The sequence below is a fragment of the Lontra canadensis genome, unplaced genomic scaffold (genome assembly GCF_010015895.1).
Source record: "Lontra canadensis isolate GAN:19392208 unplaced genomic scaffold, GSC_riverotter_1.0 scaffold97, whole genome shotgun sequence".
In the NCBI taxonomy this organism is placed as follows: domain Eukaryota; kingdom Metazoa; phylum Chordata; class Mammalia; order Carnivora; family Mustelidae; genus Lontra; species Lontra canadensis.
In genome coordinates this window covers 1037780-1056212 of record NW_022631091.1, presented here as the reverse complement: position 1 = coordinate 1056212, position 18433 = coordinate 1037780, and the positions used below count along the sequence as shown (strand labels likewise).

The window sequence follows — 18433 nt, the reverse complement described above, 5'->3', positions numbered from 1 at the left end:
AAAGCATTATCCTGAGGAGATTCTGAATTAGATTGTAAAATAGTCTTATTACATGGAACCAAATGATAGCAAGTATTGATTATAGATATTAATTGAAGTAAAAACCCCTGTTTAAAAGTTATCCTTTAAAAAAACAGGATTCAATCCTGTCTTCATATGCTTTTGTAAAAATACATGTCCTTATTCATTTTTTAATAGCAACCAGGCAATACCAAACTTTTTTTTTTATTTACAGTGAGCTCAGCTTTTTAGAAAGCAGGTGGGAGAGATGAGTGAGGATTTAATAGTAGGGAAAACAAGAGAAAAGCACAAACCTGTGCACGGATTGTCTAGATAGGCCCAGAATGAGATGACATTCTAATTTCAATGACCAAAGACAACAAAACAGGCTTTTAAAGTTGGGTCAAGGACACGAGACAATAGGGAAAAGCCATCCACGAAGAAGACAGCACAATGTTAGAAAAGCTTTTTAATCCCAGTCTTTCCCATTTTCTTGAGCAAAGAGAATGTTTCTTTCCCATATTGGAAAGGACAGACAGTTTCAGGAGGAACCTGTATTGCATGGAGCACTAGGTGTGGTGCATAAACAATGAATTCTGGAACACTGAAAAGAAACTTATAAAAATTTTTTAAAAAAGAAAAATGAGAACAGAATAAGGAACACACAAGTATTTTAAGTGCTGTTAGGTCTGCAAATGAACCCACATATAACCTGAGAGGCACTTCCAGGGGTCTTTGAGCAGCTGTGACGGCGGAACAGAGTTCAAAGTTTGGGAGGTGGACTTTCTTTAACTTTTCAAAATGAGGAAGGACTGACTTTCAGAAACTGCCAAGCAGTGGGTTGGATTTCAGGTTTAGCCATTAGCTGAAAACAAAGTAAAAACACTGTGAGCACTTGGGAGGTCTCTATGTTCCTTAAGAGCCAACTGGGATTCACCAGGACTGACCAATGGACCGTGGAAGCAGTCGTGAAGGAGGGCGTGGGACGCTCACCATGGAACTTCTCCACTTGGACAGGGTCGCTGGAGCTTGGGAGCAAGCGAGCGGCCGCTGGAGGCGAACAGAAAGCACACTGTTGAAGCAGTCCGGTTCCTTGGAGGAGAGAGAAACAGGGCTGCTACAACGGCCTGTATATCAGACTCATGTTAGATGAAGGGAGAGGTAGGAAGGGGCAACAAAGAGCACAGAGAAGCAAAAGAACGTAAGGGAATCTCCAACTCCAGTGAGAATAGTTTGAAGGAATGTGTGTTGACCCGACGTCAGATACTACAAGGGGGCGAAAGAGAAGAGGGATGGGGATGGGCCATTGACAAGAAGTACTTCTGTCAGCAAGAGGCACCCTGCCCTAGGCCCTTCTTTGACCTCCATTCACACCTCAACTCACAAGAGGCCACAGGACCCGAGCCCTTCCTGAGTTCCCAGATACATGGGACTTCAGAATTTCCTGCACAAATAGCCCTGAGTTCTTAACTGGCTCTGTCTTCCTGAAGACATGGGCCAAGGGGTGACTTGTGATGGGGGCTGGGTCGTGCAGCCTGTCAGCCGCACCAGCTGGACGCATGAAAGTCCCTCTGGGGAGGTAGGAATCTGGGATGAGAGGAGCAGAAAACCTCTCAGGGGTTCGAGAGTTCCAAATTTCCACCTTCCAGATCTTCATACAGGTGTTACTTGTCAAAAGGGTGAAACGTATTTTTTAACATTTTTTTAGTTTGACTTAAGACTTTGAAGATCTAACGATTGTAAATATTTATGCCCCCAATATGGGAGCAGCCAACTACATAAGACAACTGTTAATCAAGATAAAGAGTCATATTGATATGAATACATTAATAATAGGGGATCTTAACACGACTTTGAAATATTCGAACAAGTGACATGTTTTTACACTTACCCCAGGGCCAACAAGTTAGGCGACTATTCTAGGACAAGCTCTTGGGTCCAAAGTTCAGAGTGGACATCACAGAACTCTTTATCAGCAGGGTGGAAGGAAACCCACCAGTATGATGTCAAAGGTGAAATGAGGAAGTGTGAGAACTCTCATCTAAGAACCCTGACCTTACAAACAGAGTCTATCTGTCAAAGCCTTCTTAGAACCAAGCACCATGAAAGCTCAACCTTGGGCTCCCCAGTATCTGATCGGGGATCTGAATACATGGGTGAGTGTGCCAACAGTGAATAAACAGGAGACTTCCCTAGTACCAAATCTGAACAGGAATATTGCCAACGACAAGCTCAAATCTAAGAATAGAGGGAAAGGAAATGAACATCTGGATGCTTCCTAATTTTCACATATATTACATATTATTGCAGGCAAATGGGTATTTGCCCCAGGAGAGAGAAGGCTAATAAAGGCTTTAAAAGACTGGATATTATCTCTGTCACTCCAAAGCTACAACTTGTATCTAGAAAGATCCTTCTGACCACAAGAATGCCTCATTCTCAGAATGGAATTCTTCAGCTAGTCCTCTGGTCCTCTTGTCCCTATCACTGAACAAAGTCTTGAGACAGGGCCTGAAATCCAGCTGTAGGTAACATTATGGAAAAGAATTCTAGACTGACAGAGGGTCCATCTAGGGATAGTGACAGCTAAGAGTTGTTTAAAAATGAAGACATTTCATTCTTGAACACATGACTATGAATTACATCAATCTCTCTTTGATCACTGAAGGAATTAGATGCCAGTCCATAAAATATAAGAGTGAGATCGGATGGTCATTTGATACAAACAGAATCATCAGATAGGGTTTGGCAGCCGTGTAGCTGTCTGAAGGAAGATATTTGGACATTTCTGCAGTGGTCTGAGTGGTTCCCCATCAGGGGGGGCCCCAGTCAGAGCCCATTCAGCAGACCTGGCCTCTGTCTTCATTCATAACAGAACTCTACCCTCACTGAAAGTTAGCTTTATTTTGACAAGGCCAGTAGGAAATGGAGCATTTAAAGAACCCTTTCTTGCTTGAGTAGTGGCATGTTAATATTTTGTGTTTAAAAAATTAAACCTTGCATTTAAAATAGGAAATAATTCATTTCTGAGATTTTACAGAACTGACCCAAGGGCTAATAGACCTTATCTCATAGGTCTTTAAATGAACTCTGTGCAGGCTTGTAAAGTTATCTGTTTTCCAGTGCTCTTGTTTGTGAGAACCAGAAGGCAAGGGCTTTCCCCCCTTAATTTATTTAATCAGTCAGTGCATGTTTATTAAGTATTACCCTTGTGCTGGACACAGTTTCCAGGTCCTAGATGAGGCTCTGAGCAAGTCCCTGTTCTCATGGAGTCTGCATTCAGGGTGAGAAAAGCAGATATTAACAAATAATTTAAAGGCAACAAAAATTGTGAGAGGCACTACACATATAAGCCTGAAAAAAAATTTTTTTCTTGTTCTTTTTTTTTAAGAGAAGGAAGGCAAGAGGCAGAGAGAGAATCTTAACATGGGGCTTGATCTCACAACCCTGAGATCATGACCTCAGCCAAAACCAAGAATCAGATGCTTAATCAACTTAACCAGGCTCCCCTAAAAGTGCTTTTCAATTCAATTTAATTAGTTGCCATTGATAGAAGCTGTGTGCGGCAACACGTTCACATTGAATCCATTGTCTTTTTTGGAAAATACAGTGTTGTACAGCCCGTGGTCCTACTCCCTTTTTGTTCATTTTTCCATTCACTCCATGGTGAACACTTTTAACCTCTAAAATTTCGTATTGCTTTCATATTTCTGTTGTGCGTAGATTCTTGGTGTCTCTATGGTAGCATATTCTCATGTTACACAGACTAATCTTTTTATAAATTTGAGGATTAAAATAGTGCAGTATATGAACTTTGGAATTTACAGCATATTTATATGCAAAATCTAATATTCATTTTTGTTAAACCGTCATGACAGGGCAGAAAGTAGTTTGCAATGCATTGAGTCTGGGATTTAGAGTTAGAATTTCAAGGTAGAATTGTCAGTTACTCAGCTCTGTCATTTGTTTCATTCACAACCGGGGTGAAAAAAGGCAAGTAGCCTTGTGCATAAACAAGGAATCTTGGAACACTGAGAAAATAAAATAAAATTTTTAAAAAGATATTACAAAGCAGCCACAAGTAGAAAACAGAGCTCCCTCCGCCTCCCACAACAACAACAACAACACCAGATCAGCTCTGGTTCAGCAGAATTATGAGTTGTCAGCTCTCTTCTCTGACATCTTTGTGGGATATTTGTTTTTAAACCACAGCTTGTTTGCCATAATCATCCATCTGTTGACTGTATACGCAAGTGATGCCCTTACTGTGTGTTACAGCTGACTCAGAAGTCTAAACAGAAGGTACATTAAGCAGTTGCTAACTGTCCCTTTTGTCGAAAATTTGAGTCAGTTTCCCTTTTGCATATTTGGATAATTGGATGTGCCTGGAGATCAGGGACTTCAGTTATTTTTCCTGATTGCCTCTACTCACTTGCTTTGTAAATATAGTTATGTAAATGATGCCATGTGAATTGGCCAGTGAGATAAAAAATATCTTCCAGCAAGTTCAGAGGTAAAAATGTCATAAAGTTTTGTATCAAGTTGCTCATTAATCACTTGAGATTATTGGAGTGAGTAAATGAATAAATGAATTAATAAAAGACAACAGACTTAAGGCCTTACATTTATGCTAATCGTGCTTTTCTAAGCGTGTGCGATCATACATGTGGACCTACCTGTGTGTGTATAGACGCGCACTTTATAAACATACACACATACATGTAATTGATAATCTGTTGTTTTTCAGCATATTGCCCTGATAATCTCAAACATGTCATTGGATCCTGGATGCCTTTAGCAAAATCGGCCACTAAATAATGAGGGTTCAGGCAACAAGGGATTTCTGGGAGGGCAACAGAACGCCCATCTCAAGCCCCGTCGGACAGGCATCCCTGCACTTTGGAGACTCTCAAAGCAGCATCTGCCATTCACTAAGAGCCCACCGTGTACAAGGAGCTCTGCAAGGTGATAGATATACAAACACGTAGATACCTGCACGCATTGCTGACAGCAACCCCATAAGTTCAATATTCTTACTCCCGTTCTTACAAGTGGGAACCGAAGGCTTTAGAGCTCGCACAGTGTCTGTGACCCAAGGTTGCATGGCTCGTTAGTGGTGGAGATGAACAGTCACTTCGTTTCCTTCTCCTGTTCTTGCTTCATCATTACTTCTCATTTCCTCCTGGACCAGGGACATGGGAGTGAGGGGAGGGGGACAGGTTGGGATGGAGAGCGCCACCCCAACCCCCATACATGGGGTAAATAGACTGTAGAGTCCACCCCAGGGGGAGGTGGCAGAGGGGGATGACCGGACAGTGACAACCAGGGAAACACCTCTTGTCTGCACACCAGTTGCTCTCCTCCAGGGATGTTCGGGAAGGACCCCGCGTCCCGATGTGCATGCCCAGGCAGCACACATTCTTGATTTTACACATGCTCCTCATTCACAGAAGTGTGACCATTTAGTTGTTCTTTCAACCCAGCTAGATTTGCGGTCTTCACAAGCAATATGACACTTCTTTCCTTCTGTATGACACCCAAAATAGTTGTGGATGCAACACTGCCACTTAGTTCATTTCCTCGGCAATTCTTTCTCAAGGAAAGATGACAACGACGGATTTAAATGCCTGGTGTCATGCGTCTTCTACTATTGGTGTTTCTCCCTCTAAACCATTGTCTAAGATGTTTTCCAAGCAAGTTAGAGCTTCACACATGCCCTCCCAAAACAAGTCCTGGTTTTTCCCTTCTGATCTGCCAAGACCAGAGAAAGTGCTCGGGTCTCCATCACATCAGCTGGGAAACCTGCCCTCTGAGACTCTTGTGACTTTTACTTGGTCCGTCACCTGCTAAAGCCAACATACTGGAATTTCTTCTGATAAGGGAAATGGCTCAGCATCTAACCTTCATGTCTCATTCTCTCTGTTTTTGACCCCTTCGACAATCCCTCCTTGTAATCTGTAGTTCATCAAAATGGGCATCTGAAGGCACCCACCAGTTTGCAGTTCCAGTGGCTTACGCTCCACGTTGGCAGGCCTAGCTGTCACCGGCGGATTTGCCTGCCTCTCGAGATTTCAAGGTGACATGAGTTCCCTGATGGGTCTAAGAAAAGTTGCTGGTTTTCAGTTTGCCCAGATTTTCCTTATGCTAAGGGTGGGAGTCATGACTCCCAAGTCCTTCACACATCAGAACTGGAAAAAAGAAGTCCTGACCTTTATTTCTTAAGACAGTAATCATGTAGCAAATGTTTCAAATACCCACTTCCCTTTTATTTTTTAATTTAATTTTATTATTATTATTATTATTATTATGTTTAATTAGCCAGCATATAGTACATCATTAGTTTTTGATGTAGTATTCAACGATTCATTAGTTGCCTTTAATACCCAGTGCTCATCACATATGCCCTTCTTAATGCCCATCACCCAGTTACCCCATCCTGCAAACCCTTCACCCCTCTGTAACCCTCAGTTTGGTTCCCAGAGTCCAGAGCCTCTCATGGTTTGTCTCCCTCTCTGATTTTGTCCTGTTCAGTTTTCCCTCCCTTGCCCTGTGGTCCTCCATGCTATTTCTTACATTCCACATATGAGTGAAACCATATGATAATTGTCTTTCTCTGCTTCCCTTTTAAATACAGGAAATTTTTACAAGAAGTAGCAGCAGCCATCATTAGATGTAGAAATGCCATTAATATTATTAACAATACATCCACTTTCTAATTTTTTCGTCACCTTCACATTTTAGCAGCGGGTGACAGAAACTAAAGGACATGAGGTGTAGGTTGCATTAGAAGATGGTTTTGTTCTGGAGCAAATACAGTGGGAGGAGTGCATGGGGGTGAAAACAGGCTGCAGTTTTATGCAGGCTGCCCCAGACATTCTCACTGAGAAGGTGACATTTGAGAAAGGACTTGAAGGAGGCAGGGAGTCTTCCATACAGATGTCGGGGAAAGAGCTCTCCAGACAGAGGGAGCGGCAAGTGCAAACGGCTGGAGACAGCAGCCTGCTGGGTGGTCAGGAGTGGCAGGCAGTCATGGTCTCAGTGCAATGAGGAGGGAGAGAGAGGGCTCAGAGACAGTGCTGGGGCCAGCGACAGAGGACATCAAAGACCACTACCCAAGAAAGGGTGGCATGATGTACCACATGCACATTTTTTTTTAAGATTGATTTGAGAGAGAGAGAGAGAGAACAGGAGCAGGAGAGGCAAGGGAGAAGGGAGAGAGAATTTCAAGCAGACTCTGTGCTAAGCATGGAGACTGACCCGGGGCTCCATCTCACTGCCCTGAGGTCATGACCTGAGCCAAAACCAAGAGTTGGGAGACTCAACAGACTGTGCCACCCAGGTGCCCCACCATATGCACATTTTAATAGGAGCCTTTTCTCCATCATCTCGAGGAAAGATCTCCCCTAGGGTCCCGAAGGCAGAGGATGCTGAGCACTGTGAGGATTTGACTGGTCCAGGGAGACAACCACGGCTCCGGAGGGTGACCCACTGCCATGCGCGTGCAGGCTCTGTGTGAGGAATTTGCAGGAACCAAGAGTGCAGCACCACCATTCACAGCAATCACCGTGTAATCTTTCTTTGCCAGGGTCTTTCTTCCTCCTGGCGCCTCTACCCTCCTCACACGACTGAATTCTCTGTGTGTCTTATGTTTCTAGTTTTGTGATTTTGAATTGTGCCTTCACGGGAGGTTTGCGTCTGTCCATTTCCCACACTGCTGTTCCTGTGGTGAGCACAGTTACAGATGCTCCTCCCATGGTCCCTTCAATATCTTGATCCCCTCACACGTCTTCCCTTCTAACTGATGCCATATCTGTCCTTGTTTATTATATTTTATTCCACCTACCAGGTGTTCCGGGTAATTATCTAGTCTTCTGTGAGAGATGTTTATATTGGAACTCTCATTGACATCAATCCTTGTAGTTACATCTTAGGAGAATGTTAGAATACAAATCCTGAAGACAGGGTAATTTTAAATTCTGGTTCTTATTTTACCTGGCATTAAAGTTAGATCAGTTTTTCTCAAGTTTGAGGGGTATGAAGGACAATGTTTTAGAAAATCCTCTAAAACTTCTAAGGTTGAAGAAAATTAATTTTGTAAAATAATCTCTCTTAAAAATGTCTAGATATAAACATTTTATGCTTATACAACTGGAAGGCCCAAATGAAAATTAGTAAATTAAATATAAATAAAAGAACAAAACCAAAGTATTCTAGTTAACTCTGTGAATTTCATATCCCAGATGCTGGCATTTTGCTGAAACTAAATTGTTCCCTGGGATGCAACCAAGGCCCTGGCTGGTTGGCTACGTTCCCCTGATCTGCGTGTGCCCACGCCGATGCTCCCATGGGGCCGCGCCCATGTGAACCTCCTACATTTGGCGTCAGACCGTGGGCCCCCTGCTAGTTGGGAATGCATCCCTGGAATTCTGCCTCTGCTCTTTCCTTATGAGTTTCACTGAACCTTTGTTCCCAAGATGATCTAAACTCTAGAACTGAGAGGAGGCTGAACTTCCGCCATAATTTTTAGTTGAATCGTGGCCAACTAATGATCCAGCACAACTTTTCCTAATGGTTTAATTATCAGAATAGCAGTTCTGATATGAACATCTCAAAAAGAACTTTCAGACCACATGTCCGTGGCATCCAGTTGGACAAACACAGTCCTAATGTCAAGGGTCTAGCTTCCCTTCTTTATAGCATTGGATGTGCTGCAAGCAATTAACATACTGTGTTTTTCACCAAAATACTCATCTCGGGATTTTCATTTATTTTCTCGATCTGCTTTCAGGTGGTGACATTGCCTCTTTAGATTTCATTTATATTTTTTAAACTCTTTATTGTACTACTTTGGTGAGCATTTGTAAACCACTCTCGCAAAGTATGAAATGTTATAATATCAAAGACTGTGTCGAATATAACATCAAACACCAAAACCGTGTTTCACCATTTTACATAACCACAGAATTTCTGAATTGGAACAGACTTGGTCAAATTCACCTCTACAATATCCTGCAGAAATAGTCATTTAGCCTGTGTCTGAAAACCTACAGTCACTAGCTCATCAGGAAATGTATTCCATTCTTAAGTTAGAAATTTCTTTATGTTGAACCAAGTTATACTACTGTCACTTTTGCCTCTTAGTTTTAACCCTACCTTCTAGAATAAACCACAAATATAATATCTTTTGCAAAGGATAATTCCTTCATCCCAGCGAAGATGGCAACACCCTCCTTCCTAAGCCTGCTCTCCCCAGACAGATGTTCTAGGTATTTCCCGTCATTCTTACAACCCAGTGCTGAGTAACATGAACAATAGCACAGTTACTGCCTTGGGGCATTTTGCATATAACCCTATTCCTTAGGAGAAGCTTCAACAGATTGTGCAGTCTATAGATTGTATCTAAGAAATGAGCTTTTTTTTTTAATAAAGATTTTATTTATTTATTTGACAGACAGAGATCACAAGTAGGCAGAGAGGCAGGCAGAGAGAGAGGAAAGGAAGCAGGCTCCCTGCTGGGCAGAGAGCCCGATGTGAGGCTCGATCCCAGGACCCAGGTCAGGAATCATGACCTGAGGCCAAAGGCAGAGGCTTTAACCCAACTGAGCCACCCAGGCGCCCCAAGAAATGAGCTTTTATATCAATTTTTGTTATTTGAGTTAATATTATAAATGACTACGAACTAATATGTACAATTATTCAATTAAAAGGACTGGGATGGACCATAATTAAATGACAACTAAGCATGTGTTGGTGTGCACATATATAACTTATTGGCTTATTTCTTCTTATAACTGGAGAAAGAAAATGGGAAAGCCCGAAGAGACTCCTACTGACTGGGTCACTGGAAGGTCACGGCCGTCCTGACTATCCTGCCTGTCTTCCCAAGTCCTTTGCATAAGAGCCCCTTTCCAGACAGAAAGACAGGACCCTCTTGGTCTTGACAGAGTCTCCTGGAAGAACTAGGCAAGCTCTAAACTACAATCAAATCCCATGAAGATGTGGTATCCAGGGGCGCCTGCGTGGCTCAGTCGTTAGGCGACTGCCTTCAGCTCAGGTCGTGATCCCAGGGTCCTGGGATCGAGCCCCACATTGGGCTCTCTGCTCAGAGGGAAGCCTGCTTCTCCCTCTCCCACTCCCCCTGCTTGTGTTCCCTCTCTTGCTGTCTCTCTGACAAATAAATAAATAAAATCATTAAAAAAAAATGAGATGTGGTATCCAGCTGCCCCATCTTCCCTCTTACCTCTCTGTGTGCAGCCCACTCCCGCTACCCACCGCAGAGCAAGGAAACAAGATGTGATAAAATAAGCGCAATGAACCTATACTCACCAACTCTACCCCTCCAGCCCCCACAGAATCCTGGCTCTCTATAAGGAACAAGTGATGTGCTGGGGAGAAATGACAGGGTGGCCTAAAGCCCCACAAAGGCCAGGTCACCATCAGGAGGGAGAAAAGGCTTGGCCACACTCACCTTCAGCTCCAGCGTCACAGTGGGGGGACCAGATAGCAGCCATCGCTCCCTCCAACGTGTGGCTTTTGCATGGTTGGTTAGAATGTGTTGTGCGGAGGGGCCCCTGTGTCCTCCCCAGCAACACTGGTGGCTTAGTCATAACTGCATGTGAGGACACGTTGCTGCACAGAATAGGAATAATGTGTTTGTGATTCATTCTTCTCTCCAACAGCTGGCTGCCCCAACTCCTTGATTAAAGAGCTCCATCACTTCAGGATTCTTGGAGAAGAGCAGGTGAGTCAGCCTCTCAAAGGCAGTGCTGGTGTGTCGTGAAAGATAGACACTAATGAGACAGTTTGGGCTCTCTCCAGGGAGGGAGAGTGTGTCTCCTGACCCTTGGCGCCCTAAAGTGGGGAAGAAAGCCACGCCGTGGGTATGTGTGAGGACACTCTCCCCCTCTTCTATCCGTCAGACCTGGCAGGTTATTAATTGGTACATCTGCTAGCCGCCAGAGCATTGCAGCTTAGGATGCTGGCAGTAAGCAGGCACGGGGTAGTGGCAGAGAAGCAAACAAGTGAGTCCACTTTCGTGAGGCCTGAGAGACCCGTCGTCACAGACGGCCCTGATGTGAGGGCTGTGGGTGAGGGTGCCAGGCAGCCCTTCTCACCAGAGCTTTGCACTCGGCGTACATTCTCCGTATGTCGCTGCAACAGCTTTCTCTACGGATGCGAACGTGTAACTTACATATGTACACAGGGTGGCCCATTAAAAGTAGACTGCTCAAGTACTGTGGTGCCCAGGGAGATGTCCGATTTTAAATAGATGTGCTAAGTAAATAATTCAGGGGGCCAAATTACACACACAGACACACACAACACACACTTCTGCTGTGTACAAATAAATTTCTTAATCTTTCTATAGAATTACAGCTTCTGCAGTATTTTGTTAAATCTTGATGTCAAGTTATTCTTGAAATATTCACACCAAATAGTTGACGACTTGGGGCATGACCTACCTCGCCCTCTCTTACTGCTTTTTACTCCCAAAGGTCATCTTTGCCACGTTTGACCAGGGGACATGCAAAGGAAGATGAGTTTTGTTGATGAGTTTGTGGTCCGTGTGTTTCCTTTGGTATATGTATGTTACAAAGTTGGATGCCTGTGTCCAATATTAGATTAAAACCAGAAAGGAGTTAATTAGGAGGATAAAAAACTAGAATTATTTCCAGTTCCTTGATTTAACAGGTTTTAGGATGTCTCCTTAGTATTTTCATTATGCAAATTGCAGAATTCAACAGGCATTAAGTGTTTATTCAAATATAGGCAAAACAAGTTACCCTCCATTGCAGGTAAGTGTTAATAACAGACTCCCTCAAACATACCTATTTAGGAAAACACATGTATCTCCCAGCCATTTTCCTGTGAAAGCCTGAGAGATTTCTTATAGTAAGAATTACTGATTGTTGCCCTGACATTTCTGCTCATATAATGGAGCCTTCTCTTCTAACTTGTACTAATATTTGCAAATTATTTCCCTATTTGTGTTAGAGTCATTGGTGATTAGTAGGGAAAGAAGCCAACTGTAATCATCTCAGATTTGCATACAAGTCAGGCCACTTTGCATTCTCCTAGAAATTTAATCAAGCCATAATCAAAATCAATACTACTCTGATTAGTTATGCAACATGGAGACATGGTATACCACAGCAATATTGATCTTTATTTCCTGAAAAAAACACATTTCCTTCCTTTCTTCTTTCCTTTCATTCAGCAGATACTTACCAAGCACCTACTCAGGTGCTATAAACCATTCTTGGTTATAGGGGTATAGGAGTGAAAAGAGATACCTATCAGTGGAAAACTGCTATGCTATATACACACAGACATGTTCGATATACATTATGCTGGGTGGTTCTTATGGCCATGGAGAAAAATAAAACCAAAAAAGGGGTAGTGGTAGCAGGGGGAAGAGGTGAGATTTTATATGAGGTGGTCAGGAAGAACCTCACTGAACAGGTGATTTGTGGGTGAGGACTGAAGGGAGTGCAGGAAAGCATCTGGTGATGTCTGGGAAAGAAGCTTTCCAGAGAGAGAATAAAGCAAGGACAGAATTTCTGGAGTGAGGCTCTATAATGCTCATTTCACATAAAAAGCATTATACAATACGAGGTGTGGTTGGAGTAAAGTGGGAAGAAATCCAGGAAAGTGTGCCCTGAAAGACAAAGGCAGGAAGTATTTCTGGGAGGAAGACTGATCATCCGTGCTCCGTGAAACCAAGCAGGAGCTGGGTGAGAAATGAACACTGGAATTTGAAACTTGGAGGTCATTGGTGACCTTGACCAGGAAATGGCGGGAGTGAAAGCCTGCTTGAGTTGGGTTCATGTGAGAGGAGGAAGAGGAATGGGAGAGAGCAAATATCGGGAACTTCTTTTTTGAGGAATTCGGCTGTAAAGGAAAGCCAAGAAATGAGGCAGCTGGGGTGGGGAAATGTGGAATTGAGATCATTTTCTTTTTTTATAGGAAAAGCTGAGGCATGTTTATGGGTCGATTGGATGACTCTATAGAGGAGTAGCGGGGCTGGTGATGCAGGGGAGAGGAGAGGCCATCAGGAACAATGTCCTGGCTCACAACCACTGAGTGGAGGCTCTGCTGAGACACAAGGACGGACAGCTCAGCTTGGTGTCAGTGGGGACCACTGAATAGGCAGGGTGATCGCTACTGGTGCTCCTCTTAGTGAAACAGGAAGCAAAGTTGGCAGCTGAGAGTGGAGATGGGAGCTTTCCCGGGAGAGGAAAGGGTAGTGAAATTGTCATTTAGGAGGGTAGGGAGTAAATAAACAAGAACTAAATGAGTTTGGAGTGAGATCCATCAGCCTGGTGTCTTTCTGTCACATTCAACTGTGTAGACACAGGGGCAGAAAACAGAGTTGGGTTTAACTCAGAGTTTGGTTCTCCGCTAGGAGAGCAGAGAGGTGGGATGAGAAGAGGGAGGGTTGGGAAAGGTAGTTGGTCTGCTGGTTCCAGGTCCCAGTGGGTCCAAAGAGTTTTTGGAGTTCAAGGACTAGGAAGCTTTAGCTGGGAAAGTAGGTGTTGGCCAAAGAATGAGATCCTTGATGTTTGGTCTGTGGAGGGATGCAGGGACTGGCAATGGTGGGATCAGAGGAGGCCGCGAGTGCTGACGGCTGGCTCAGGATGGAGGAAAAGTTGACTGCAGAAGTTGAGGTCACAGACTCGGGGAGCCGGGGTGCTGGAAGTGTGGCCCGTGTGGACACTGAGACCCTCCAGAATTGTCACCAGAGCCGACTTGGAGAGAGTTCTGGTGAGTCACCAACTGAAGCTTCGAGAAATAGGGGCGAGAGAGACTGGGAGGTGGGGCTCAGGAGCTGCCTGCAGACGGAGGAAGAGCGCCCAGTGGAGACTGATGGTTTCAAGTTCACGGCTGGAGGGCTGGTGCCAGGAGAGAAGAGAACTCTTCGACTGGAGTGCTGCTGAGCAATGCTTGGTGGTACAAAGTGTGCAGAAAATGTGTGCGAGCAGCCAGGGTGGGGGTGTACTAGGGCAGGAGCCAGTTTCAGTGAGGGGGAACAGGAGAGAACCTTGGGAGTGGATTGGAGTCACAGGGCAGTTCCTAATGCCAGCCCTGGCTTCCCCAGCACAGGGGCAGGAGTCGGGCAGCTCGAGGACAAAGTAGGGCAAAGGGATGCACAGAGCCGTGTAGTGGGGTGGACATCAGATGGGAGAAGGACAGGAGAGCCAGGGTCTGCTTCAGGGACTGATACAAATCAGATGTGCTAGTCTGGGACATTTCTGTCCTGATGATACATGACAGTGGCCTCAGGGCAGATGGTAGCTGAGTTTCAGGAGAGAAAGCCAAGCAGTCCAGCCCCACCAGCTCCTGAGGGTTGGAGTAGGGTGGCCTCTCCCTCTCTGGGAGCAGATGAAACGTCAGGCTCTTTCTGGATGCTGGAGGCAACTTTTATCACTCGATGAAAAGAAACTTTATATGAGTGTGTGTTATAAGTGCCCTTGGACACATCATTTCATTCCCTCACTAATGTGACTTTCCCATTCGTAGGAAAAGGAAGAGAAATGGTCAGTCATCTCTTAGAGTTTTTGGAAATAAATAGGATTGCAAAGTGAGTTGCAAACAGTAAGTGCTATACTGAAATGTTTCTGATTTAAATACTATTGACATTATTTCTATTCAATTAGTAGACTGAACTAGTACAACAAGGTAGACAATAAAATAAATGTGATGTGCACCTTAAAGTGAACTGATAAGATGAACACAGATACTGGTTAATTACTGAATCCATTGCTGGATGGTGGAGATGCTTATCAGTCATCTAATTTCTTCATATGTAGATTCCTTTTCATTTTCATCAGTCCCTAATAGGCATTTGATTTGGGGGATCTAGATTAAAAATAAATCATTACGCACTATAAATAACTTGCCTTCCTAAAATAAAAATACAGTGAAAACTCCTTGGAGTTTAGCATAACCCATTTACTTTAGCTTCTTGGCCCTGTAACTTGTCTTTATAATTCATGTTCATGAAACACTTTCATGCCCCCAAGTCCAACCTACTTGGCAAAGATGTTATCACATAGTAGGTCATAAGTGACTCCAGAGTTCAAGGTGAGCCTTAAAAGAAAAAAAAAGGCCCACCAGGAGTGATAGCTGTCATCAGTCCATAGGGCTAGGAGAGCCTTCAGAAGAACTAAGTTTCAGAAGTACCTGTATTTACACCAGCTTCCCCCACCTCAGGTTTAATCACCAGAATTTTCAGGAAACAAAGTTCATTTATTCAACAAACATTTCATGAATACCTTTTTTGTTCTATTGCTGTGCTAGTGTTAGATAAAATGGTAAACAAGGAACTCACACAAACAAATCCTGATAAAGGCTAAGATGAAAACCGTGATTGAGATTTAACCTATTTTGAATAAGGAGCCAAGGGACCGTGAACCCTCAAGGTTGAGATGGCACCGCTATTTGCTGAGCTGGGATCTCAGTATGGGATAGAATAACATTCGAAACAGAGGGAAGCATATGTTCAGTGACCCCCCCAAGAGGTGAGGAGATTGCTCTGTTCAAGCCACTAAATGAAAGCAATGTGGCCGGGAGATAATGATCAAGGGGGACAGTGATGAAAAATGAAAACCATCCACACCATGTAGGCCAAGCTCAAGATCTGAATTTAATTCTATGTTTAATGGGAAATTCTTGAATTTAAGTTTAAGCAGGGGGCGGGCATTAACCAAATTACATTTCAGGAATGTCAGTCTTGGTCCAATATGGATAGCATCTGGATCAGGACAGTTGTCAGAGGAAAGAGAGGGGAGTGACCATTCAGAGGTCGGATGAAAGGTCTCAGGGGTTGATTAGCTGTGGGTCAGGGAAATGAAGGAGTCCTACAGTTTTATCTTACCAAGATGTGTAAGATGGTAGGAAGGGGAAGACAGAGGTGAGGAATCCAGGGTCCAAGTCTGAGCAGATGAGATCGGCCCGAAGCACTGAGGAGGCAAGTCGGGGTTTGGACGTGTGATTTGGAGTTCAGAGGAGACAGAGGTCAGGGGTCAGAGATAGAGGGACAGATGTGGAGTCTCTGACCTGCCGACAGTATTTTATTTTATTTATTTTTATTTTTCTAAGTTTATTTATTTACATAATCTCCACACCCGGCATGGGGCTTGAACTCATGACTCTGAGATTAAGAGTCATATGCTGTCCCAGCTGAGCCAGCCAGGCACCCTGGGCAGCTGGTATTTTAAATCCATGGGAGTTGCCAAATGGAGATAAAAGACCAGGAACCATGTGAACCCTACGGAGCCCCAACATTTGAAAATGCGTTTGAGGAAAGGAAAGCCCAGAAAGAGACAGGGAGCGGGTGGGGGAGGTGATGAGCACCGAGGTGCCTCTTGAGGAAGTCAGAGACAAGTCCCCTTCCTCTGAAGGTGACGCGCTTGAGTTTGGAGGTCAGCAATCGTACTGCTCAAGCCTGCTTCTCAGGGACTGTAGTAAAGGGTAAGTCCCATGCATGCATGGGCCCCCTGCTCTCTGCTGACTGCCCTTATCAACAGCCTGTGCTTAGCCATCCTATTTGCAGAACCTCAAGAAGTCTCGGGAATCCTATTCACTGAAAAAACTCCTGTGAGGAAAACAGTCCACGGGAACCCACCTTCATAGCCTCACCCTCCAGGGGGCACTGCCATGGCCACAGAAGAGAAAAGGGATAAAGCAGCCAATTGGTTCTGACCTCCTGGAAGATTCCACAACCACTGGACATTGAAATATTTCCTGACATCATGTCATCAGGAACATCTGAAAAAGCAAAAACTTCATGGCCCCAGACTGGCTTAGGCGGTGGGGCACGCAACTCTTGGTCGGGAGTCATGAGTTTGAGCCCCACATTGAGCGTAGAAATTACTTTGAAAAAATAGAACAAATTAAAAATGTTTAAAAAAAAAATACCTCATAAATTGCAATCCAGGATACAGTCCATTGCTCCAATTATATTGCAGGTGTTGTTTGATCTGGTTTCTCCTTATATCTGATTTCAGCCATCCTAATGATTGTTTTCTCTATGCAGTGAACAGGGTCCAGCCCTTTCTCTAGCCAATTTACTTCATCAGTCGATGACAGATGTCCAGGGATAAAGAAAACAGTATTAGCAACAGAACAGAGACTACAAACAGCAATGTGGCAGGCACGCCCACAGAGGCTGTCACCAACTCCCTCAGGGCTAACTACCTGCAAATGAGGAAAAATAAGATTAAGATTACTGAGAATTTAACAAGCTTTGTTGTTGTTGTTGTTGTTGTTTTTTAAATTCTAATACGTACAGAAAATAAGGCATCCTCTGCATAGCAAGGAGAAATGGAGTCATGATAAATGTGTGTTTCTCTATAAAGTTATTTGAGATTTTTTATCCAAAGAGGAAGTTCTATAATAAACTGTTTTTCATTATTTTCTAAAAGATGAATGAGAGTGAGCTGGAAAAAAAAAAAGGTTGTTTTTTTTGTTTTGTTTTTTTAATAAAAAGGGAAAAAGAGAAAAAAGTGGACACAGCTTGGTATTGGGGAAAGGGTGTTCTTTGGAGCCATAGCCCTGATTTCTGATTTGGAATTGGGGTTGTCCTGTCTGTGTGAAGGTCAGCAAAGGACTGAACTTCTGTGTAACTCAGTGGCCTCTTCTTTTAGTCTCCAGAGTAGACAGAGAATGAGCTGCACAGGCAAAGTGTTGGCACAGTCACTTGGCACAGAGTAGTAGTTCAGCGAATGGTATTTCTGATGGGGTTTTCTCTCCTCCACTCGGGTTTCAGAGAGAGGACCCAGGGAGGGAATCCCTGGATGCTTGTGGCTAAGACTTCACAGAAGCCAGAATTTAGGGAGCAGAAAGCAAGACAGGCCCAAGCCTATATAGGGGTTGTTTTGTAGCTGTATCTGAGTGCCCCCAAAAGGACACTCTGGAAAATTCCACAGCAGAACAAAAACAGCCTCCTTCCCTGCTCAGAGAATTTGAAAAGCTGCCACAGATCTCCTGGACTGCTAACAAGCTGTGACTCATTTTGACAGAACATTTGCCAGTTTTCTCAGATTTTAGATTTACCTAGTATTCCTTTCTTCAGATTTTCTGCGGTTTTTAAAATTCAGGTTCCTTTTTGCTTTATTTTCTTAGGAAAGCATGCAAGTCCAATATCACGACGAAGAGATCCGTGTCTTCCCACACAGGTCTTTCAGGTGGTTTTCCAGTGGTGCAGGATAGTCAGGCGAAGGTCCTTCCCAGCCCGACCCTTGGAGCTACCACGCGTCTTTAGCAAGCAGTCAATGGCCAGTAAGAAAGAGGAAGCTAGCTGGCCTGTGTGGGATTTGAACCTGTGACTCTTGCTTCATTACAGAACAATATTCCACCCAACTCAACTCTTCTACCTACCTACAGACCACCAAAATACAACCTCTCCTTGATTATACTCTCCCATGATTCA

The 18433-nt window shown here is 43.9% G+C and overlaps 1 protein-coding gene across 1 annotated transcript in view; it reads left to right on the top strand.

Annotated features, from left to right (window-relative positions):
- Positions 1-18433, top strand: part of PRKN (parkin RBR E3 ubiquitin protein ligase) — a 1289523-nt gene that overhangs the window by 1096739 nt on the left and 174351 nt on the right. The window contains exon 8 of the mRNA XM_032837250.1: positions 10680-10741. Within this exon, the coding sequence (XP_032693141.1) occupies positions 10680-10741 (62 nt within the window). The remainder of the gene's footprint in view (positions 1-10679; positions 10742-18433) is intronic.